The sequence below is a fragment of the Ornithorhynchus anatinus genome, chromosome 2 (assembly GCF_004115215.2).
Source record: "Ornithorhynchus anatinus isolate Pmale09 chromosome 2, mOrnAna1.pri.v4, whole genome shotgun sequence".
Lineage (NCBI taxonomy): Eukaryota > Metazoa > Chordata > Mammalia > Monotremata > Ornithorhynchidae > Ornithorhynchus > Ornithorhynchus anatinus.
In genome coordinates, this window is record NC_041729.1 from 24,173,500 (window position 1) to 24,198,495 (window position 24,996).

Below are 24,996 nucleotides of genomic sequence, written 5' to 3' on the forward strand. Positions count from 1 at the left end.
CTTCACAATAATTTGATGAAGAGGACTTCATCTTTAATCTTCCCCTCTCCCCCAGCTCGCCCCCCCAGAAAAGGTCATTTGAGGAGTTGTGAAGGAGAGGTTAGTAATTTTTCCTGGAATCAGTGGGATCAGGTTGAGAGCAGGCTACTGTAACTCATCAGTAATTACAGATACTCATGAATAAGGGAGAACAACTTTTAATCTAAAAACTGACATGTTGAAGACGTCTTCATTACTGGGAAAGCCGGACCTTTTCCTCTGATGAGGGACTTGCTCCTAGTTCCCATTATGCTAAGCTTTACAAAGGAGCATCTCTAAATATGAACTCCACTCTACCTTCCCTTCAAATTCCAAAGTAGCCTTTATTATAATATCAACGCATAAATGACAAGTACGATTCTAGGACATAAATTCAATTTCAGTCGTGTATAGGACAGAATACACTCGAGTGAGTTTTAAAGTTATTTTGAGAGTATTTCATTCAAAGTGAAGCTACTACAGAAATTTTTCCTTTGCTGAGGAATTCTTTAGAGTTTTTGGTATATCGGTCTAGAAACTGCTCCATTCGTGAAATCTGAGTTGGTCGATCTGCACTTAGATTATCCCAAAGTGCAAGGAATCTTTTTCTATGGGTATTCATAAGGCAAACATCCTAATCTTTGAAAAGAAAAAACTTGATATTCTGCAGCAAGTCCCCTTTAATCCAGTTTATGGCTGGTTGCCTATCCAGACGTGCATCATTTGCAAAATGACCCCAAGTTCTTATTAGTGGTATATCCAAATTGCATAGCGAAAGCATGTATTAGAGTAGAACTGTCTGACCTGGAGTGCAGTGGTGTCCTGAATGTCCTGAATTGTAGTCTCATCATAGAGGCCTGGCCTCATCTGTCACCAAATCCTGTTAGTTCTACCTTCACGATATGACTAAAATTCACCCTTTCCTCTCCATCCAATCTGCTTCTATGGTGATCCAAACACTTATCCTATCCCACCTTGACTACGGCATCTACCTCCTTGCTGACCTCCCTTCCCCCTCCCCCTCCCCACTCCAGTCCATACTTCACTATGCTGCCCAGATTCACTTTCAAAAAAAACAAAACAAAGAGTCCCTGACTCCCCACTCCTGAAGAGCCTCCAGTGGTTGCCCATCCACCTCCGCATCAGTCAGAAACTCCTTACAGTTGACTTTAAAGCACTCAGCTCACCCCCTCCTACCTTACCTCACTTATCTTCTACAGCCTATTCTGCATTTTTTGCTCCTCTAGTGTCAGCTTGCTCACCGTGCCCCGATCTCATCCAACTCACTGCCATCCTCTTTCCCCCATCCTTCCTCTGCTTGGGAACTCCCTCCCCTTCCATAAATGCCAGACCACCACTCTCCCCACCTTCAAGCCTAATTAAAATCACGTCTCCTCCAAGAAGCTGTCCATGATTAAGCCCTCTTTTCTCTGACTCCCTCTCCCTTCTGTGTTATCTGGCCACTTGGATCTATACCCTTTGGACATCCGGTATTCACCCCACCCTCAGCCGCGCAGCACGTATGGTGCCCATGTCCATAAATGATTTATTTATATTAACATTTGTCTCCCCGTCTAGACTGTAGGCTCATTTTGGTCAGGGAGCTTATTTACCTTTCTTGTATCTCAGTCCCTCCAAGCGCTTCGAACAGCGCTCTTCACACAGTAAGTGATCAGTACATACTATTGATTGATTGATTGATGGTTGTCTGGAGTCTGCAGGGCTAATGGCTAAATCAATTTGGCACAATACTGAGCCATGTCAGGTCAGACCAGGTTTTCAATTCTCCCAGTAGTTGCGCTCCTTCCTGTCCCATTTCTGGGGTTTCAGACTGGGACAGATTGCACCCCGATAGCTGGGGTGCACATGCCCGGATTGTAGATCAGCACATGTTTAATGATCCCCAAGGCGGCTGGGACTACAGCCCTCGAAAACTCTGGGAGTAGCCACACTTTTGCATCCAATCAGTGGCGTTTATTGAGTGCTTACTGGGCGTTGAACGCTATAGTAAGCGCTTAGGAAAATCCAGTGCGATGGAGTTAGAATATATGATCCCTGCCTCCAAGGAGCTCAGAGTCTGCAGGAAGAGACAGGTATTAAAATATATTAAGATAGGGGAGTTAGTAGAGTAATCGGTGCTCTCCAACCTCTTCCTCCCACCATCAGAAGTGGAAAGGGACTCGAGTTTGGTTTGGTGCTGAGGATGCCGGGGTTGCGGTTCTGTAATGTCAACATAGGCTGACACTAATATCTGGGGCATGCTGGCTCAAGCCGCATCCCATATTTCCAACTGGAAGAGGACTCTCTTTTGAAATTCTCAAATCTCCCCGCAAAAAGTAAAGACCGTAAGGTGGACACCGCTGTGGACACCGCTGTGGCCCCAAGAGTGTGCTTTTCTTTGTCTCAGTGATTGACTGAGGTCTTAGGTTGCTGGTTTGATTTGGTCCTCTGGTTTATCAGTGTAGTCACTGTTTTATGGAACGGCAGTTGCAGTACTGTAGCAGTTGCTTTAAAATTCATTGTAAATTGTTCCTTCTATAAGCAACTCCTTTCTCTGAATTTTGCAGGTGGTATAGCTTGGTCTCATTTTAATGATTTAAAAACGGTTTGGAAATTGTCTTACAGGAGGGTTGTTGTAATTCGGATGTAGCCATGTTTAATCAGTTCTTCCATAACGGATGCCTTTGCTGTGTGTTTGGATAAAAATTTGGCAAGGGAATTAGGGAATGTTCTTCCAACACGCGTCTCTCTGGTTAGAATACAATCTTGGGGAAAGTGCTCATCCACATATAGAGGACCCTCTTACCGACGGCAAAACTGCATCTTTCAGATTCAGCAGACAAGCAGCCTGGCCTAGTGGGAATAGCCTGGGCTGGGTTCTAATCTCAGCTCTCACACTTGCCTGCTGTGTGACCCTGGGCAAGCCACTTCACTTCTCTGTGCCTCAGGTCCCTCATCTGTAAAATGGGAAAAAATTCCAGTTTGGTTTTGGGTTTTTTATGGTATTTCTCAAGTGCTTACTCTGGTCAAGCACTGTTCTAAACCCTAGGGTAGATTCAAGTTAATCAGCCCAAATACAGTTCCTGTTTTTCTAGAGGCTCGAAGTCTAAGTAGGAGGGAGAGCAGGGATTGAATCCCATTTGCCTTTGAGGAAACTGAGGCACAGGGAAGTGAAGTGATTTGCCCAAGGTCACACAGCAGACAAGTGATCAGACTGAGATTAGAACTCAGGTCCTCTGACTACTAAAGTTGTGTGCCTCATGGGAGACGAAGACTTTATCTGACCTGATAATAACCTATTTTCCCCAGCACTTGGCACATAGGAAGTACCGAACAGATACCAGCCAGGATTATTGCTATTATAATCATCCTCCGGTGGGAATCCAGCTCCAGGGAACTGCAGACTTCATTTACCAAATGACCCCCCCAAACCACAGCAGGCCAGCTCCCTCTTATACACCCCTGGATACCATCTTATCCTCTGTCCACCCTTTGTCATGGGTAGCATTTTGGCCAGGACACTGGAATTCTGCACCTGTTGTCTTATTGCAGACATCTTGGACCTTTCTCCTCGGTGGCGAGTCTTGATATAAGGTCCTATTTTCACCTGCAGCTTCGCACAGTGCTCCGCACACAGCGCTCAGTACATACGATGGGATGAATGGTTCGATTCAGGATCATTTTTTCAAGGCAGGCGTCCCCGAAAGCACTGGAATAGGCTGAGTGGTTTCCGCGGTGCGTTTTCAGATCAGACGTTCTCTCTTTGTCCCGAACCATATCTTGATTCTCAGTTTAGCATTTTGAAAAATGTTACATTTTCTATCTTCAGGGTAATCGTAGCCTCCGTCTCCAAACTTGGGATCATTTCTCAAAGTGATAAATTAGCACCTGCCGGAGAAGCCTTTGAGAGTCTTTCCTCCATTTTATTTTTGGGGATTTGCAGATTTTTCCTGAAAGGTATGGCCTAGGCACCTGATTGGGTTGGCTTTTCGGATTCTTTTTATGCTTTTTGTACGGAGGAGACTGTAGTAAGCGGACTCGCAAGGGGACTTTGCTGCCATCTAGTGATGTTTTTAGTTCCTACCTAATTTGCCTAGCTTAAGCTTTTAAATACTTAATAATAATGTTGGTATTTGTTAAGCACTTAGTATGTGCAGAGCACTGTTCTAAGCGCTGGGGTAGATACAGGGTAATCAGGTTGTCCCACATGAGGCTCACAGTTAATCCCCATTTTACAGATGAGGTCACCGAGGCACAGAGAAATGAAGTGACTTGCCCACAGTCACACAGCTAAGTGGCAGAGCCAGCATTCGAACCCATGACCTTTGACTCCCAAGCCCGGACTCTTTCCACTGAGCCACGCTGCTCCGCTGATTTGTCTGCCAAAGCCTCTGGAGTACAGAATCTGAATCAGAGAGCTACTGTAGTGATGCCAAACACGATGAAGTAGGCCTCTTGCTGCGAAGCAGTGTGACTCAGTGGAAAAAGAGTTCGGGCTTGGGAGTCAGAGGTCATGGGTTTGAATCCCGGCTCTGCCACTTAATAATAATATTGGTATTTGTTAAGCACTCACTATGTACAGAGCACTGTTCTAAGTGCTGGGGTAGATACAGGGTAATCAGGTTGTCCCACGTGAGGCTCACAGTCTTCATCCCCATTTTACAGATGAGGGAACTGAGGCACAGAGAAGTTAAGTGACTTGCCCACAGTAACACAGCTGACAAGTGGCAGAGCCGGGATTCGAACCTATAAGTTCTGACTCCCAAGCCCATGCTCTTTTCCCTGAGCCACGCTGCTTCTATCAGCTGTGTGACTGTGGGCAAGTCACTTCACTTCTCTGGGCCTCATTTACCTCATCTGGAAAATGGGCGTTAACTGTGAGCCTTCACGTGGGACAACCTGATTACCCTGTATCTACCCCAGCGCTTAGAACAGTGCTCTGCATGTAGTAAACGCTTAACAAATGCCAATTCTGCTACAGAACAACTCGGAGAAAATGTGTAAGAAAATAGTATGAATGTTGGTATTTGTTAAGCGCTTACTATGTGCAGAGCACTGTTCTAAGCCCTGGGGTAGATACAGGGTAATCAGGTTGTCCCACGTGAGGCTCACAGTCTTCATCCCCATTTTACAGATGAGGTAACTGAGGCCCAGAGAAGTTAAGTGACTTGCCCACAGTCACAGAGCTGACAAGTAGTAGAGCCGGAATTCGAACCCTTGACCTCTGCCTCCCAAGCCCGTGCTCTTTCCATTGAGCTACCCTGCTTCTCATAAAGTGTGTGGTGAGAGGGACAAGGCGAACTGGAATCGAGTAGCTGCAATTTTGGTTGCTGCCGTAGTTTTGCTGTGTCTAATAATGATAATTATGATATTTGTTAAGCACTTTGTGCTAAGCGCTGTTCTAAGCAGTGGGGTAGATACAGGGTGATCAGGTTGTCCCACGTGGGGCTCACAGTCTTCATTCCCATTTTAGAGATGAGGTAACTGAGGCACAGAAAAGCTAAGTGGCTGCCCAAGGTCACACAGCAGACAAGTGGCAGAGCTGGGATTCGAACCCACATCCTCTTGACTCCTAAGCCTGTGCTCTTTCCACTGAGCCACACTGCTTCTCTAACCCATCTAGCCCGTGTTTGAGGGGCAACACCCACTCAGGCAATTAACTCTTGCCTATGAAAACAGGAGGATTGATCCTCGAGGTCTGATTTGGCTCTTCAGGACCAGCTGCACTGTGGAGTGGAGAGTCTCAGGGGAAGCAGCATGGCCTAAAGGATAGAGCAGAGTCGTAGGAGTTGGAAGGACTTGGGTTCTAATCCCACCTCTGCCTCTTGTCTGCCGGATGATCTTGGGCATGTCACTTGACTTCTCTGTACCTCAGTTACTTCATCTGGAAGATGGGGATTAAGACCGTGAGCCCCACGTGATTGCTCATATCTACCCCAGATATGAACAGTGCTCGACACATAGTAAGCGCTTAACAAATTATTGTTATTATTATTATTATTAGTCATGGCACTGAACCAAGGAGAGCTCATTCGTCAGTGAGCCCTGCATCAGAGATGCCAGAGGGACACTTGTCGGCACTCCTGCCGCCACTCCAGAGAGACCAGCTGCCAAACCATTGCTGGCAGTGAGGCCTAGTGGCTAGAAGGAGCACGGGCCTGGGAGTCAGAGTACCTGGGTTCTAATCCCCACTCTGCCCCATCCCTGCTGTGTGACGTTGGGCAAGTCATTTCACTTCTCTGGACCTCAGTTTCGTCATCTGTAAAATGGAGATTCAAGACCTGTTCTCCTTCCCACTTAAACTGTGAGCCCCAGGTGGGACCATGTCTGACTGATTATTCTGCCTCCACCCTAGCTCTTAGTACGTTGCTTGGCATGTGATAAAAATGCTTTTAACAAATGCCATTATCGTTATTACTAGCAATCAGTCAAATATTACAGTATATTGAGCATCTACCCTCTAGGCTGTAAGCTCACGGTGGGTGGGGAATATGTCTTTTGTTATATTGTACTCTCCCAAGCATTTAGTACATTTCTCTGCACACAGTAAGCACTCAATAAATGCGATTGACTATTTGGGAGATACAATAGAATTAGTAGACAAGACCCTCCCCTCGGGTAGTTTGCAATCTATTGGGGAAGAGGGGAGAGGCAGACACTAAATTAGAGGATGTTAACTGTTGAGATGACAGTTGAGGGGTTATAACTTGGGAAGGGTAAAAATTAGTCATGGAGGGTATTTATCTCAGTTAATGACTGATAGGTCTGGATGCTTTGGAAGAAAATTGGGCTTTGTGTTGCCTGAAGAACTAATAATAAATTTGATAATCGTGTCTTTGTCCCACATGGGGCTCAGTGTCTCAATCCCCATTTTACAGATGAGGTAACCGAAGCCCAGAGAAAGGAAATGACTTGCCTAAGGCCACACGGCAGACAGCTGGTGGGATCTGGATAAATGAATGCTCTTTTCTCTTTTCTCTGATAGTTATCAGTATACTATATATATACTGTCTATACTATACTGTCTTTATATAGATACTTATATAGAGAAGCAGCATGGCTTAGTGGAAAGAGCCCGGGCTTGAGGGTCAGAGGTCGTGAGATCTAATCCCTGCTCCGCCACCTGTCATCTGTGTGACTTTGGAGAAGTCACTTAACTTCTCGATGTCTCAGTTGTCTCATCTGTAAAATGGGGATTAAGACTGCGAGCCCCATGTGGGACAACCTGATAACCTTGTACCTGCCCCAGCACTTAGAACAGTGCTTAGCACATAGTAAGCGCTTAACAAATACCATCATCATCATTATCTAACACCAGTAATCTATACCTCACAGGAACCAATTTGCACAGCTTTTTTATAGTATTTAAGTGCTTACTATGTGCCAAGCACTGTACTAAGTGCAGGGTCAGGTATAAGCCTATCAGGTCCTTGTCCCACATGGGGCTCACAGTTCTTTACGTATGAGGTAACTGAGGCAAAAAGAAGTGAAGTGACTTTCTCAAGGTCACACAGCAGACAAGTGGCAGAGGCGGGATTAGAAGCAGCGTGGCTCAGTGGAAAGAGCACGGGCTTTGGAGTCAGGGCTCATGAGTTCGAATCCCAGCTCTGCCACTTGTCGGCTGTGTGACTGTGGGCAAGTCACTTCACTTCTCTGTGCCTCAGTTCCCTCATCTGTAAAATGGGGATTAAGACTGTGAGCCCCACGTGGGACAACCTGATTCCCCTATGTCTACCCCAGCGCTTAGAACAGTGCTCGGCACATAGTAAGCGCTTAACAAATACCAACATTATTATTATTATTATTATTAACCCACAGCCTTCTGCCTCCCGGGACCATGCTCTAACCACTCGGCCGTGCTCTTAAAATCCATTTTAGTAATGATAGTTGTCCAGATGGTAAAACAGTAGCCATAAGTGTCAAGGGTCTTTAAGAGCGAATCTCTTGCATACTCTGCCCAAGGAAATAATAATAATGATGGTATTTAAGTGCTTACTATGTGTCAGGCACTGTACTAAGCGCTGGGCTAGATACAAGCAAATCGGGTTGGGCATGTTGGAGAAGCAGCGTGGCTCAGTGGAAAGAGCCCGGGCTTTGGAGTCAGAGGTCATGGGTTCGAATCGCAGCTCTACCACTTGTCAGCTGTGTGACTGTGGGCAAGTCACTTCACTTCTCTGTGCCTCAGTTACCTCATCTGTAAAATGGGGATTAACTGTGAGCCTCATGAGGGACAACCTGGCTACCCTGTGTCTACCCCAGCGCTTAGAACAGTGCTCTGCACATAGTAAGCGCTTAACAAATACCAACATTATTATTATGTTTTCTGGCTCCTCGCCATTCAGGTAAGATTTATGGAGGCACCAGGGATTAACGAGAAAAGCTATATCTTACCACCAGATGGACAGGGACTCGAGTTGTTTTTGCAGTGGTGCTGGCGTTTGCACTGTGCCGCCCATACTGGCTTGCTTGTTTCCCCTTGTGCCCCATAGCACGCTTTGCATGATAGCTGGTAGGGAAAATCGGGGCAATCTGAGGGCTCTAAAACCTCAACTACAGCAGGCACCACTGGGCCCCCACCCACTTGGGTAAGTCAGTCAGTCGATCGATCAAGCTTATTTATTGAGCCCTTACTGTACTAAGCACTTGGGAGAGTACACTATAGCAATTCCCTGCCCACACGAGCTTAAAGTCTAGAAGCATAAGTCATCTTCAAGCAAAATTCTCAATTTGTTTCATACAGGCTGAGGGATCTCCTTCCAGTTAATGGAGCAAATGAAGGGAAAGGCAGACCAAAAAACACTCGGCAAATGACAACGTCGCGAGCAAGCAACAAAAAGCCAGTGTCATTTGCAGCACTAGACAGAGTAGTCCCCCAGAAGAGCAGACACCTCAGGGGAGTGGGGTGGGAGAGCAGCCCCAACCAGACTTCTACGTGCGAGCAGAAATTTTCCCGACTTGGTACCAGCAGCTGGCTGTCGGCAGAAGCCTCTCCAACACTTGGGAAGCACTTGGGATGGGGAGGGACCTAACCAAAACAAGGTTCTTCCAGATCCCTTCTCCTTGAGCCATCCTCATCCAGGATTTGAACCCCCCGACACCCGGTTAGTCCATATACAGCAAGGGACGCCAGACTTTCTGAATGATGAGTTCTCTCTGTCACCCAGTGTGCCGGTAAGATAGGGAATGGCGTAGAAGTGACCAGTGCTGAGAGTCACTCGGAATAGCGGCTCTTTATGCAGATTCTTTCTGCCTCGCCGCCCCTTTGACTCCAGCTGCTGTTCGGTCAGCGGGAGCTCTGAGTGGAGGCCCCGGGTGGGGGCTCTTGGCTCTCAGAGATGGAAGGGGTGAGGTTTGGAGGTATTCCAAAGTGGAAGTCCTCCAGTGGCAGGACACGGCCCCCAGCTCGGGATCTGTGGAGGTGAGCCAGGCCTTCCTTTCCCCCAGGCAGTGAGCTGATCCCGTTCCTGCCTTCTCCCTATCCCTCAGTGTAGTGCCTGGCTGCAGCCACCTCCCCCACTGCCCCTTGCTGCCCATTGACCTCTGCACCACCACAACCATAGTCCTTTAGGCTCTAAGCTCATTATGGGCAGGGAATGTGTCGGCTAATTCTGTTGTACTCTCCCAAGCAATTAGTACAGGGCTGAGCATGCAATAAGGGCTCAGTAAATACCATTGATTGATTGATTAAAACACAAGGCCCTTCCATAGACCTTTTCACGGCAAGCATCGTGGACCCTGCCCCTCTCATGGGTGTGAGAAGAATTCAGACAGCTGCTGCTGGCCTGTTTGCCCACAGGAGTTGGCCAACTATGCCCTCCCAACTTGCCCTTTCTAGGGGAAGCTGCCTAAAATTCCACTCACCTGGTAGGGCAAGGGCCCCTGATGGCATGGGTGGCAGCAGAGAATCTTGTGTGCACCCAGATCAGTCAGTCAGAGGGGGAAGGATGGAATTTCTGCTCTTGAAACATCTCTCCTCCATCCCTGGGGTCTCACACAACTTCTAGAAATGATTGTTGACTTGCCTTCATGGGTTTTGATGAGAAAATGCCAGCAACATTTTCCTTGGCCTCATGCATATTTGTCGATGTCAGCTGAGTCCCCTCCTATTCCCAGTCATATCACAAAGACTCAGAAAACTTAACAGAAAGGTTTAGAATGGAGAGGCCGCACCTGCCGAATTTTTTCAGTTGATTTAAGGCTTGGGAGAAAGGGGTACACCTCAATTAGCAAGGCTCAGCTGAAATAACCATTTAGAATGAATTGCAAAGCAGAAGTATGGCGCTCCTGTAGAATTGAACTGTTTAAATTCTGTTGCTTCCCCCTACCTTTAACTTATTTTAGCACCTGTTCTCTCCACCTCACCCCACTAGAATGTTAGCTCCTTGAGGATAGGCATCATGTCTGTTAACTCTGTTGTTCTCTTCCAAGTGCTCTATACATAGGCACTCGATAAATACTATTAACGGAAGAAGTAGATACTTTGAGCAGTATGAAGCAATGTGGCCTTGTGGAAAGAACATGGGCATGGGAGTCAGAGGACCTTTGTTCAAATCACGGCTCTGCCACCTGTTTGCAGTGTGAGCTTACGCAGGTCACTTCAATTATCTGGCCCTCAGTTTCATCCCCTGTAAAATGGGAATTGAGACAGTGAGCCCCATGTAAGACAAGGGACTGTGTCCAACCCAATATGTTTGTATTCCCTCAGTGCTTAGTATGGTACCTGGCACATAGAAAGCACTTAAATACCTCAATTATAGGTTCTGCACCTTTAAAGTATACAATCCAAGAGGGGAGGCAGATCAAAATGATATAGAGGTCGTGAAAACCAGAGGAACAAGTATGAACTATCGAGAAGCAGCACGGACCTGGGTGTTAGGAGGACCTAGGTTCTATTCCCAGTTGTGCCACTGTCTGCTGAGTGACCTTGGGCAAGTCACTTAACTTCCTGTGCCTCCGTTCCCTCATTTGTAAAATAGGGAATAAGACTGTGCGCCCCATGTAGAACATTGACGGTGTCCAACCTGATTAATTTGTACCTACCCCAGAGCTTAGAACAGTGCCTGGCACTTAGCTTAACAAGTACCATAAAGAAAAGCAGGAAGTATAAACATGAAGATGAAACAGCTGAATCAGGAATTGAAAGTTATTTTAGATGTGTGTTTATAGAGATTATATGTGAAAATCATAAATACATGAGTATTGATGATAAGATTAGAGTTTACAAAGTGCTGGAGTAGGTGTTCCTGTAACACACTGTGGTGTTGTGATTAATTAGGGAAAACTTCCTAGAGGAGGTGAGATTGTTTTGTTGGTTTTTTTTGAGGAGGACTTTCAAGATGGGGAAGGTTGTGGTCCAGCATTTTTGCGGGGGAAGGGAGTTTCAGAAAGGGGAACAATATAACAGTATGAAGTATACAGATTGGGGGTGTCAGCAGGATTTGAGGCTGGAGAGTCATATCCACCGTTCAGTTAGAAGGAGAGATTGGGAGAGAGCGAGAGCTAGAGGGCAGTGGGTGGAGACAGCGTAAATGGAAAATACAGAGAGCTCCTAGTACGGTGCTCTGCACATAGTAAGCGCTCAATAAATACTATTGAATGAATGAATGCTGCAGATGCGTGAAGCCAATATGAATGAGGACCGGGTAATTTGCCTCAATATATTTAGACCCCAAGAGTTTCAGGAAGCTTTCAGGGGCTTACAGCTGGTCCTACGCACAGTGGTTTAGTCACCAGCTGGGAAAGAGAGCCAGTTGCCTCAAACCCCTCCCCAAAATGATGGTGTGTTCTCCCTGTGGTAAAAGGTTCGTAACAGACTATTCTCAGGTGCCTCTCTCAATAGGGAAAGACATAGATGTATTTGATGATGTGTTGCAAAAGTTTCACCTTCAAAATCTCAACTGTCCCCTCAATGTGTGAAAGAATAGTAATTAGCCAATAATTAATCTGTGGTACCTATTGGGTGCTTACTGTGAGCCAAGCACTGTGATTAAGCATTTGCGAGAGTTCAGTGCAACAGAATAGGTAGATACGATCTGTGCCCTAAAGAAGCTTTCATCCTAGAGTGGGATACAGAAAAAATGAATAACATGTAGGGGAAGCAGCAAAATATAAGGATATGTACACAAGTGCTGTGAGGCTAGGAGTGGGGTGAGAATCAAAGTGCTTAAGGAGTACAGGCCCAAGTGCTCAAGCGAAGCAGAAAGAAAAGAGAATAGGGTAGGGACGTGGAGGAAAGGCTTTTTGGAGGACATACGATTTTAGTGCTTGAAGATGGGGAGAGTGGTGGTCTGTTGGATATGAAAGGGGAAGGAGTTTAAGGCCAGAAGGAGGGCATGAGCAAGGGGTCAAAGGAAGGCAAGATGAGCGTGAGGGACCGGGAGTAGCTTGGTATTAATGAAATGCACAGGCCGGCTTGTAGTAGATAAGTGAGGTAAGGAAGGAAGGGGATTGAAGGTTAGTACTTTTCAAGTCCAGGGTAGTCCTCCTGCCTCATCCTGATACTTAATTACTTCTCTGCTACAAGTGTGCTATGTGCAGCAAATGAGAGCTTTGTTGTCCAGGATCCTTACTGTTCTAATAAACTTCATTCCATGTCTTTTTAAAAGTAGCAACACTTAAAACTTGTTGTAGTTATGGCTGGAGTTTATTCTGTTCTACTTGATTTGTTTTTCTAATACAGTGGAAAAATCCTTTCACTCAGTTTTGAATGCTAATTGTCAATTCATGAAAAAAAAAAGTCAGTTTGATCTGAGAATTCATTATAATGTTGAAGATGCACTTCCCAAAGTTGAATCTGTTAAAAGCAAATGATGACAGTTCTCTTCTATTTTGGTACCTTTGGATTCTAAAATATTTGATTCAGCCAGTCATTTAGGTTTTTTTAAAATACAGACAACAGTGTACCATCTAGTTGAACTAAACCATAACCTTTCGCAAGGATCGTGAGCCATTTTTTTGTGGAGGGAAGGGTGTTTGCAGAGTCAGAACTGAGAGATTCCATAGATCATCTGGCCTGTCCTCCTTCCTCCTAACGGGCAAATAACTTAAACTACTGGGACAGATTGTTTTGTGTAATCTTTCAGAAGAGATCTGTAGGGATGGAGTCTTTATTACTTTCTTTAGTAACCTCTTCCAGTATTTTATCATTCTGCCACCTGAAAATTCTCTGACTTAATTTTAATTTCCTCATCTTCAGTCCTCTGGGCACATGGGCGAACTGGTTTGCATCCTTCCTATTTGTTCTTTTACTTATTTTCAAATAATAATTCCAGTATTCGTTAACTGCTTACTATGTGCCAAGCATTGTTCTAAGCACTGTGATAGTTACAAGATAATCTGGTTGTCCCAAGTGGGGCTCACAGTCTTATTCCCCATTTTGCAGATGAAGTAACTGAGGCACAGAGAAGTGAAGTGAGTTGCCCAAAGACATACAGCAGACAAGTGACGGAGTGGGGATTAATATTACTACATATCATAGTATACAGTAAGCCCTTGCTTTCTGCCAAGTACTCCTCTAAGCTCTGGGGTACATCCAAAGGGATCATTTCAGATATATTGAACACTTACTGTGTGCAGAGCACTGTACTAAGCACTTGGGAGAGTACAGTGTAACCGACTTGGTAGGCACATTCTTTGCCCACAGCAAGCCTACAGTCTAGGTTTCTAGTTCACGTTTTGAAGAGAACGGGCATGTTTTAAGAAAATCAGAATAAATGATATGCAATAGGAACAAACTTAAAAACTCAGCCATCCAAAATTTCGAAGGTTAATCCAAACAACTTGAAACAGAACTCCAAGGGGATGGTCCTCAGAGGCCTCCCTCCTCCACACAACAGTCAGCGATCCCAAATGTCATCACCGTGCCTGACAGTCTAACTATTAGGAAGGCAGGGCTTTCTCCCCTAGTCTTGGAAGGGAGGGGGAATCAATCAGTAGTACTGCCGAATTCTGCCCTATGCATTTGGGAGAGGACAAAAGAGACGGTAGGCGTGATCCTTGCCCACAATGATCTTATGATCTAATTGGAGAGACAGACACTAAAATAAATTCCAGGTAGCGGAGGAAGCCGCCCCGTTCATCAGATATACCTCTGAGGACCCCAGAGTTCCAGGTTTGGATCCTGCTCACCCTCTGCCCATTCCTGTAGCAGTATGTAGGGGCTAGAGCACGGGCCTGGGAATCAGAAGGACCTGGATTTCAGCCCCGGCTCTTCCACTTCTCTTTGGATTTTCCAAAACGGTTTTTCTCTTTTGTTTTTATACCGGGCATTGGAAAGCAGAAGTAGTCGCTGTTCCAAGAGAATGGGAGTTTTGGCATGCTCCTCAAGCCTCCCCCACAATCCTGCTCCCTAAAAGCCTCCACTTGAGTGGTGGGGTTCATGAAGAATCTGGCGTCACTGTGCTGATCTCAGAACAATAAGCTTGGCGTGGCAGTCGCAGAACGGCTGCTAGCGTGGTGTTTAATATCTCTAAGTAGCCGGAGCTGGGAGAGTTTGGCATGCCTCCCTTTAGCATGTTTTCCAAGGGTTACTAAGGCCTGCTTTATTATTGCCTGGGAGAACTATTCTTTGCCGGCGAGATTTGAGCAGTGACACCCATATCACTTACTGTACTTCTTCCTTGAATTATTGTAGAGTAGTCTTAAGTTCAAAAATAATTGCGTGGGTGAAATCCAGTTTGGAGTTTCTGAGAATTTTCTTTCCATAGCTAGGAAAATAGGGAAAATAATAGTTGGAATTCACTCCCTGCTTGTACAGCCCTGGAGGAGGAGAAAAGCAAGCATTTGGAGTTTTTTCCCAACAATAGTGTTTATTGAGTATTGTGCAAAGCCCACTACTAAGCTCTTGACTTAGTACAGTGCCCACAAGAAAATGACAGCCTAGCAGACACTAGAATAAATTACAGAGAGGTGGGGGTGCTTTAGAGTTTAAAGACAACTGCTGTTGTGTGGAGGGAACGGGAGGAGGATACAAGGGGGTGCTTGTAGTTTGTAGATGAAACAGTGGGTGGGGAGATGAGCAATTTCAGGAAACGGGACTGCCCCTCCACCAAAGAAGCCCGTCAATCAGTCAGTCATATTTATTGAGTGCTTACGGTGTTCAGAGCACTGTACTAATTGCTGACCACACACCACGATCTCGACTCCCAGTGGATGTTTTATTGAAGTGCCCTATTGGCCCCATATGCCGGCCAAGGTGCACCATCCCAGCGGAATCCTGTTGGCTTTGGAGTCAGAGGTCGTGGGTTTAATCATGGTTCCACCACATCAGCTGTGTGGCTTTGGGCAAGTCACTTAACTTCTTTGTGCCTCAGTTACCTCATTTGTAAAATGGGGATTAAGTCCCTGAGCCCCACGTGGGACAACCTGATTATGTTGTATCTACTCCAGCCCTTAGAACAGTGCTTGGCACATAGTAAGGCTTAACAAATACCATCATTATTATTATTATGCACCTCCTTTCTACAAAGGTGAGGCTTTGATAGCTCAAAGAAACCCAAAATCCCAAATGTTTCTCAAAATATTACTTCCTTTTAGTCCCCTATTCATCACAGTGAACAAGTCCCTCTTTTCTTTTGATGACTGGGCAGGAAAAGGAAAGTCCTCTTTTGGTGATGTGAGGAGCACTTTTCTCTTCTTTTTGATCAGAGTATGAAGGGAACCCTTTTTGAGAATTCCACTTGTGTTGCTGTAAATAGTTCTGTTTCCTCCTCCATTTGATGGTAGTAGGTTGGGCTTGCGTGAACCTTAACGAGGCAGTCCCTCCATGAGCAGGTCCAGAGATGACCAGATTTTCAGCCCTGAGTCTATGCAGGCTTAATAATAACAATAATGATGATGGTATTTAATTGCTTACTGTATATCAGGCATTGTACTAAGTGGCTGGGGTGGATACAAGCAAATTGAGTTGGATCCAGTCCCTGTCCCATGTGGGACTGGCTCAGTCTCAATCCTCATTTTACAGATGAGGTCACTGAGGCACAGAGAAGCTAAGTGACTTGCCCGAGGTCACACAGCAGACAAATGGGAGAGCTCAGTGCTGCTGTTATTCTGCAGCTGGCCCTCTGGACCCAGTGGACATTTCTCTGTTGAAAAGCTCCACCTCCAGGGACTGTCCCCCGCCAACACTGTAGTGCAAGTAATAGTATTGACTGAATGTCTGCCGAGAGCATTGAGAAGTAGGAGACACATTTCCTGCTCACAGGGATCTAGAATTTTCTCTGTTATCTGGGAAGCTGCCAGGCAACCACCCATCTACTTCCCCTTCTCGTACTCTCCATGGCACGGGTGCCTGCCAAGCTGTGCCGCTTCTCTTTCCAGAAGAATGTTCTCCCCTCGCCCCCTTACCTGTTGCTCCTCCCCGGTCTTAGATTGGAAGCCCTTTGTGGGTCCACCTAAAGGATTGATGTCCATGTATTTTCCCCTCAGCACTCAGTTCAGTGCTTCACACCTTGCAAATTGCTTAACTAACTGCTCCATTGATTAATGTGGGATCGGCGGAGTCTCCCACCAGAATCTCTGTGTGAGCCGTGGTCCCAAGTGTAAAGAAACAAGAACCCATACGAAGCGATCGATTGCAGTGATTTATAGTTTGCAGCATCCCTTGACGCGCTTATCCCTGCCGGTCGTGTTCCTAGTGGGGCCTGGAGTACAACAAGCAAGCAGTCAGCCAGGAGTGTGGTCCGTCCCACAAGGGCTTTTTTCCACACTGAACCCATTTTGAGGCCGAGTGGCTGCGGCGTAGTGCCAGGGCCCTGCTGGAGCACCATAACCCAGAAGACGATTGCTCTGGTAGCTGCCGTAGTCAAAATCCTTACCTTCCACTCAGCCATTTTTCTGGCTTCCGCTGGGCCCAGAGGAATGCAGAATGCACTGGGGGCTACATCAGTTAGGCCACTGATGGCTTCATCCCAACCGGTATCCCCGTACTAGTAGGGCCAGGAATGAAACCCAAGAAATCTCCTGACCCCCAGAATCCATGCTCCTGTCATCAGATTCAACAACAGAACTAATGTGGGAATAAATCAAGCTCTCAACCAAAGGTAGAATACAAGGGCATGGACCAGAATTGAGAAGAAAAGAAAGCTATTTCCAGCAAATTGTATCATATTTCTCTAATAAAATCTGCCCTGATTTGTCATTCAGGTATCCAAACGATCGACTCTACCCAGGCATTATTCCTTCCAATTGGAGCATCTGTGTCTCTTCTAGTCATGTTCTTCTTCTTTGATTCAGTTCAAGTAGTCTTTACAATATGCACAGCCGGTAAGTAATTTATCCTTGTCCGTTCTTGGTTGCAGAGTTTCCAATCGGGAGATATTGAACGTTAATGTTTTCACCAGGGATTAAAAGGCATTTAAGCACTTACCTTTCTGAACAAATTCCTTAAAAGCATGCTTTGACGTTTGCTCAGACAGAGTCGATAGTTTTCCCTTTCCGTAACTCTAGCAAGGTTCCCAAGATTTTTCTTGAAGGCTTTTGGGAAAACTTGGTCCTGGCCTCACTCGCTGGATTCATGTCTACCAGCAGACTTTGTAAAAAAAAAAAGATAAAATTTAAAGGTTTGGGGAGTTCCCCGGTGTTGGAGCTCCACTGCTGTGGCTACAGCTCCTTCCCCGTTGGTTTAGAATTTATTCCAAGGTCAGATCAAAGAAGAGTTTGTTTCCAGGTTGTGCCTTGTAAAAAAGATAAAATTTTAAAGGTCGGGGTAGTTCTGAGGTGCTGGAACCAAGGTCAGAGTGGAGACCAGTTTGTTTCCAGTTTGTGCCCTCTTCTGCCTGTAAACAACTTCTATCAGCCGTAATTTCCAATTAAATAAAACAACCAGCCACGAGCTGACCAACCAATTTTTGACATTTAATACTGTCTGCTAGTCGATACTTAAGTGGTAGTGGTTTGGGGTTGGGGGACATTTTCCACTTATCTCTGGGATACTGCACCTTCCAAACCCTATGGAGGGTTTAGTGAGAAAGATGCGTCTCGGGCCTCTCGATTTTTTCTGAACAGTGAGTATTCCCGAGTGGCAGCCTAAAATGGAAGATTTTTTTTTCAAGTAATCTGTTTAAATGACACCTTTGTTAGGAGGAAGAATGTTATGAGTGAGGTGTTGGAAGCTCTTGCAGTCTGACAGAAGAATTAACATTCCTCTTTTCTTTAGTTCTTGCAACGATAGCCTTTGCTTTCCTTCTGCTCCCGATGTGCCAGTATTTAACACGACCCTGTTCGCCTCAGAACAAGTAAGGATTTGTGTTTTGTCTACGAAAGATACTCTTCTGTTCTTTTTCATGGGCTGGCATCTGTGAGAAGCAGCGTGGCTCAGTGGAAAGAGCCCGGGCTTGGGAGTCAGAGGTCATGGGTTCTAATCCCGGCTCTGCCACTTGTCAGCTGTGTGACCGTGGGCAAGTCACTTAACTTCCCTGTGCCTCAGTTACCTCATCTGTAAAATGGGGATTAACTGGGAGCCTCACGTGGGACAACCTGATTACCCTGTATCTACCTCAGCGCTTAGAACAGTGCTCTGCACATAGTAAGCGCTTAACAAATACCAACATTATTATTATTATTATTAAGAGTGTGAATTTCTGGTATTTAATCTAAAACCAATGCCAAAAGCTGAAGCTTCCAGCGACTGTCAGAAAAAATCTGATTGTAAGTTGGTTGTGGGCAGTGACCATGTCTTCTGCTATTGTACTCTTCTAAGTGGTCTGCACGTAGTAGGGGCTTAATAAATACTGTGACTGAGAATGCTAAATGGAAATGTCTCTGACCTTGGCCCCCAGAAAGTGTTTCCTCCTATTGCTTCTCACTGAACTGCAGGAATACAAACAAATCTTAGGATGTCAGGGGAGATCATGGTGCGTACTTCTTTCCCAAAGTTTGACTTCCCTGAACATTTAGTGAAATGAGAATGGATGTGAACAATGTCCTACATGTGACTCTTGAGTATTTGGAAGCAGGGCCTTCATTCCTCTACTGGTATGGGAGTGAAACTAAATCCTCCCTTTAGTTCTTCAGTAAAGATTTAAGGACAACACAGGGTCTAAACCTAGTCCATGTGTGGAATCTGTGTTCAGCCAAAGACTCCATTTTTCTCCACTTTGGCCTGACAGGTTCTGATCCAGCTCACCGCAGGGTTGAAGGGAATTTTTGAGGCTTGGAACTGAAGCATGTACGGTGCTCATGCAGATGTAATAGCCCATTCAGCTTGCAAGGATTGCTAGGGATAGTAGTCTACCTTCTACCGGGCATTTGGAGATGCCTGATGGTGGCCCAAGGAACCCCAAATTAAAAGGGACATGAGCCACCCTAGACAAACCATTTGGCCAACACTACTTTGGAATGGAATTGTTTTGAAGATATGTGCCATATTTTTATTAGATCTTGTTCAGTAGAAAGGCTATAACAGCTGGTAGTATTTATTGGAAATCTACTATGGCCAAGCACTACTGAGCATGCATCTTGTGCAGAGCACTACAGTAGACACTCAGGGAGTTCAAAGGCATTAGTAGATATCTCCGCCCTCAAGGAATTTCCAGTGAGAGGGATAGAGGAAGATGGATCCTAAACTACATTACAGAGAGGTAGCCAAAATAGAAAATATAGGATATGTACACAAATGCTACCCCATTGTGAGTACTTAAGAACTTAGGGGATGAGAAGGTGCTGAGTTAGAGGAACACAGGAGGGGCAGTTGGTAAATGGGGGAGGCTTCCTGGAAGAGATACGGATTTTTAGAAGGGCTTTGAAGATGGGAGTTGCTGTGATCTATTGGCTATGATGAGAGAGGAAGATGCAGGAGTGGGGAGGGGGAGGAAGAGGTTGAAGATGAGAGAACAAGACAAAGCAAGTAAGGCTCTTTAGAAGGGACTGCTGAATCACCGAGAAAGTGATAATAAGAGAATGCAATATAGACTTTACGTTTTACTAGATCTGAATTTAGTTCGATCTTCTTAATGACCAAAAACCATTGCACAGCCTCTTAAGGGCTTTTATGTAAAGTATTGTACTAATAGCTCTTACAGTGTTGACAGTTTGGGGATTAGAAGCCAAATTCTGTATCACATAGGAATTAATTATCGTGACATTTAAGGGCTTACTATGTGCCAAGCACTGGGGTAATTGCAATATCTTTAAGTCAGATGCAACCTTTGTACCACATGGTGGTGGGAAGAGAGAGAGAGAGAGAGAGAGAACACAGAGATATCCCCATTTTGCAGATGAGGAAACTGTGACACAGCAAATTGAAGTGACCTGCCCAACATCATAAAACGGGCAGGTGGCAGAGCCAGGATTAGATGATTCTTTCCACTAGGCCACACTGCTCTACAATGGGTGTAGACATGTAACGCCTTTTGGATTCTAGCGGCCCCTTTCAATGACAATTGTGGGGCTTTTGTCGGGCTTTTTCCTTCTCTTTTTGGGGTCTATTTTTAAAAAAAGTCTTAAGATGTTGACTGTAAATACCATTCTGACTTTCATAGACCCTGTTCTCATAGAGCTAGAAGTGAGTCTGTGTATTAAATGGAGTCATTCATTCATTCAGCTAATGTTGTTTGGGTTGTTTTATAGGATTTCTTTTGGCTGCTGTGGGCGTTTTACTGCTGCTGAGCTGCTATCATTCTCCCTTTCTGTCATGCTCGTCCTCATCTGGGTCCTAACTGGCCACTGGCTCCTCATGGATGGTGAGTAACTGATGTGTGGGGAAAATGGGCCTCACCATCTGCCCTGGATTGTCCAGTAAATGTGGCTTTACAGATAACTTTAAAGCAGTCTATCATCCTAAATGTTGCTGTGGTGACATATCTTATGGCAGTGAGCATCGGTGGTTTTAGGAAGTACAGTTCTTAAAACTAGTGGGTCGTATTTTCCGTCTTTTAAGCCAGTATTTATTTCTGGCTCTGGCCCTCCTTCTCTGGATTGCCAATTCTTCCCTGCCCTCCTTGGCAGTTTTTTTCCCATCTGTGTGATGAATACCCTGGTGCTTTCATAATCTTGTGCCTCATCTTCAACTTCTCCCAACCCCAGGAAATCATTGTTTGACTCCTCTGGCCTCTTCAGTTACCTCTTCTCATTTAGTGATTACAAAAACGGATTGGCTGAATGGCCGTCTAGTTGAGGCTTTGCAAGGGACATGGGATTTCAAGAGGTCTTTGAAGAGTAGAAGAGAGGGCAGATAATGGAAGTGTAGCTGAAAATAAAATGCCTACAACTTTCCAGATCAGCCCTGAGCAGTAGTAATGGTAGAGAAATTATGTAATACCTCTGGAAAACAGTCTAATTATTCAGATCTCTTGCTTCTCTGTTTTTTTCATCTGCTTCCTCTTCCTTTGGCAGTCCTGACTCCCCCAAATTTACGAAACCACAGCTCTCCCCATCGTCCCCTCTGAACTGTAAGCTGCTTATGGGCAGAGAACATGTCTACCAACTCTGTTATATCGTCCCCTCCTAGGCACTTAGTACAGTGCTCTGTACACAGAAAGTGCTTAATAAATATTACTGAATAAGTGGAATGAATAGTGTAGTGAAAAGAGCACAGGCCTAGGAGTCAGAGCACCTGGGTTCTTACCCCTGCTGTGCCACTTATCTGCTCCTATAATAATGTTGTTATTTGTTAAACGCTTACTATGTGCAGAGCACTGTTCTAAGCACTGAGGTAGTTACAGGGTAATCAGGTTGTCCCAAGTGAGGCTCACAGTTAATCCCCATTTTACAGATGAGGTAACTGAGGCACAGAGAAGTTAAGTGACTTGCCCACAGTCACACAGCTACAAGTGGCAGAGCCGGGATTCAAACCCGTGACCTCTGACTCCCAAGCCCGGGCTCTTTCCACTGAGCCATGCTGCTTTTCCTATGTGACCTCGGGCAAGTTACTTCTTTGAGCCTTAGTTTTGTCAGCTGTTAAATGGAGATTAGGAACTTTAGTCCTTGAGCCCCATGTCGGAGAGGGACTGTGACCAACCCGATTAAATCTACCTCAGTGCTTAGGTACAATCTCGGCGGCCCTCTTTCCGGCAGTTGTAAGGTAGGTGTCGGTTGGCCCTGACAGGGTTCTCTTAGCCTCAGAGCCCCCAATTCATAGGAGCTCCAGCTACTCAAGTTTCTCCACTATCTGCCCATTTTCTGCTCCTCTAGAGGACAGGGCTCCTGTCATCATGTTCCAAGTCTGGCTGTGGAGCAGCATTATGTGTTCATAAACTCGTGGAGTTAAAAGAGACCTAGAAAGATCATCTGGTCTAGCACAACATAAATAAATAGAAATAAAACATGTAGAAACCAGAAAGGCATCTGCCTTTCGTATGCTCCCTACCGGCCAGACCCTTGCTGGAGAACTGCCCCAGCTCTCCTCTTACTTGTGTCACTGATCTGCTACAATCATAATTTGAAAAACAAATGTGGTTACCAAAAGCTTCCAGTCTCTTTTGAAATATACATTCTAAAACATTAAGGAGATTTCCTTAATGATGTGAACAGAGAAGTGATATGAAATGTTACTTCAAGCTGTCAGAGTCCCCAGTCTGTGTGCATTGGCTTTGGGCAGCTTCTTTTTTCTCACCCCTCGTGCCTCTTAGGGAGAGAGAGTTAGGAGTTGTGAAGGTCAGGGAGAAGAAGGAACACATAGGGTTTAGCAGGAGGATCTACTTCTCCCGGATCCTAAAGTGACTTTATGGTCAAAAATCCAAGGTTGGGGAAAGGTTGAATTCTTTGCAACCACTGGTTCCTTCTGTGCATACACCTCCCCGGGCCCAAGAAGTGTAACTGAAGGGATGGATTAACCTCTCATTCTTCATTGTTTCCCTCCTTGCTACTCTGTGGCTGCCATCACTCCATCTAGTTCCCATTGTTGAAGTGCAGTTAAAATTGAAGTAGGATTTCTTTCCCATTGTTCATTCATTCCTTCAATAGTATTTATTGAGCCCTTACTATGTGCACTGTACTAGCACTTGGAATGTACACTTCGGCAACAGATAAAGACAAGCCTGTGATGCGCAAGCATTTGGTGCCAGGAAATGCTAATTTTTGGTTGTTTTGGGTTAAGTGGTTTAAAAATCTGCATCCAGTCACTTGGCCCCTAAGGTCTTTGGAAATCACATTCAGTAATAATCCAAGGAATCGTTTTGATTGTTTTCAGCCTCAATATAAGACTTCCTCACACTGTGGATTGTCTTCCAATTGCGTTCACTATCTACTTCATTTCTAGAAGCTCCTTTCAGTAAAAAAAAGCAAAATTACCACTTTTGATAGATGACACTTCAGACCGGTTCTTTCCCCTGTAATCTTTCAGGGGACTACCTACACTCCTGCTTGTTAAGACGATAAGTAAATGAGGAACCAATTATTTCCGTTCTGAAAAACTCATAAAATACTCTTTGGCAAAACCTGTCTGGAAACAGAGAAATATCGCTTAAGTGCTTGAGAGGACGTTACTTGTAATACACGTTGTAGAGTGGAAAATAGACAGGGAGTGAAAATAGAGTTAATGTGATACTTTTATCTTACAACTGCTTTGTTACAGTTCACCCAAATACATAGAGCATGTACAGATCATCAGTTTCATGTGTTTTGTACCACATGCAACAGTTTCTGCTGCATTTACCAAAACAATAAACTGAAATTGCACCCTGCTGCTCATTCAACTGGGAACCACTGTGCATGAGAGTAGAACCCTGCCAAGCCAGATTCTGCTAGCCCATCCCAAAACGAACACTGGGACTCATTCATTCATTCATTCAATAGTATTTATTGAGCGCTTACTATGTGCAGAGCACTGTACTAAGCGCTTGGAATGAACAAGTCGGCAACAGATAGAGACAGTCCCTGCCATTTGACGGGCTTACAGTCTAATCGGGGGAGACGGACAGACAAGAACAATGGCAATAAATAGAGTCAAGGGGAAGAACATCTCGTAAAAACAATGGCAACTAAATAGAATCAAGGCAATGTACAATTCATTAACAAAATAAATAGGGTAATGGAAATATATACAGTTGAGCGGACGAGTGTAGTGCTGTGGGGATGGGAAGGGAGAGGTGGAGGAGCAGAGGGAAAGAGGGAAAAGAGGGTTTAGCTGCGGAGAGGTGAAGGGGGGGTGGCAGAGGGAGTAGAGAGAGAAGAGGAGCTCAGTCTGGGAAGGCCTCTTGGAGGAGGTGAGTTTTAAGTAGGGTTTTGAAGAGGGGAAGAGAATCAGTTTGGCGGAGGTGAGGAGGGAGGGCGTTCCAGGACCGCGGGGGGACGTGGCCCAGGGGTCGACGGCGGGAAAGGCGAGACCGAGGGACGGTGAGCAGGTGGGCGGTAGAGGAGCAGAGCGTGCGGGGTGGGTGGTAGAAAGAGAGAAGGGAGGAGAGGTAGGAAGGGGCAAGGTGATGTAGAGCCTTGAAGCCTAGAGTGAGGGACTCCAGGGTCCAAGCCCAGCGCTAATCCCATCAGGCCTGGAAGTGGGCCAAACCAACCTTCTGGGTTGCTTGATAGTCTCTCTTTTGGTCACCTAGGCTGCTGAGACACAGGCCCCAGTCTTGGTCCGCAGAGGGGACAACCACGCATGTGAACTGACCATACAAGCGTGATAGTGCCTGTGCTGCCGTAGCGAAGGCCCGACCTCCTCCCCTTCACCCTGAGCGAAAACGTCTCTTGCTTCTGTGGTACTCTCCCACGAGCTGAGAACAGTGCTGTGCACACAGATGCTCAAAAAATGCTACTGGTGATGATACTAATAGCAGGGCATCCAGGGACAGAAAAGAGCTCTTGTGTGCATCTCGTATTTTGATAGGATTCCACCTGAGCTGACCTATAAACTAGCCAGATTCGAGGCTTGCAGACCGGCCCCAATCCATGCAGGATGTTGTGCTCTCTAGGCACTTAATTGCCAAGATCACTGTGTCCATTAGGCTCATACTGCAGCTGCTGGGGGAACCTATCGGTGCTGACTTCAACAGCGTGGCTTACAGGAAGGAGCACGGGCCTGGATGTCAGAGAACCAGCATTCTA

At 45.6% G+C, this 24,996-nt stretch overlaps 1 protein-coding gene across 2 annotated transcripts in view; it reads left to right on the forward strand.

Moving 5' to 3' along the window:
* SPPL3 (signal peptide peptidase like 3) overlaps positions 1-24,996 on the forward strand; it is a 150,741-nt gene that overhangs the window by 118,712 nt on the left and 7,033 nt on the right. For both annotated transcript variants that reach the window (XM_029058328.2, XM_029058329.2), the window contains 3 exons: positions 17,161-17,280; positions 18,173-18,251; positions 20,584-20,696. In XM_029058328.2, the coding sequence (XP_028914161.1) occupies positions 17,161-17,280; positions 18,173-18,251; positions 20,584-20,696 (312 nt within the window). The remainder of the gene's footprint in view (positions 1-17,160; positions 17,281-18,172; positions 18,252-20,583; positions 20,697-24,996) is intronic.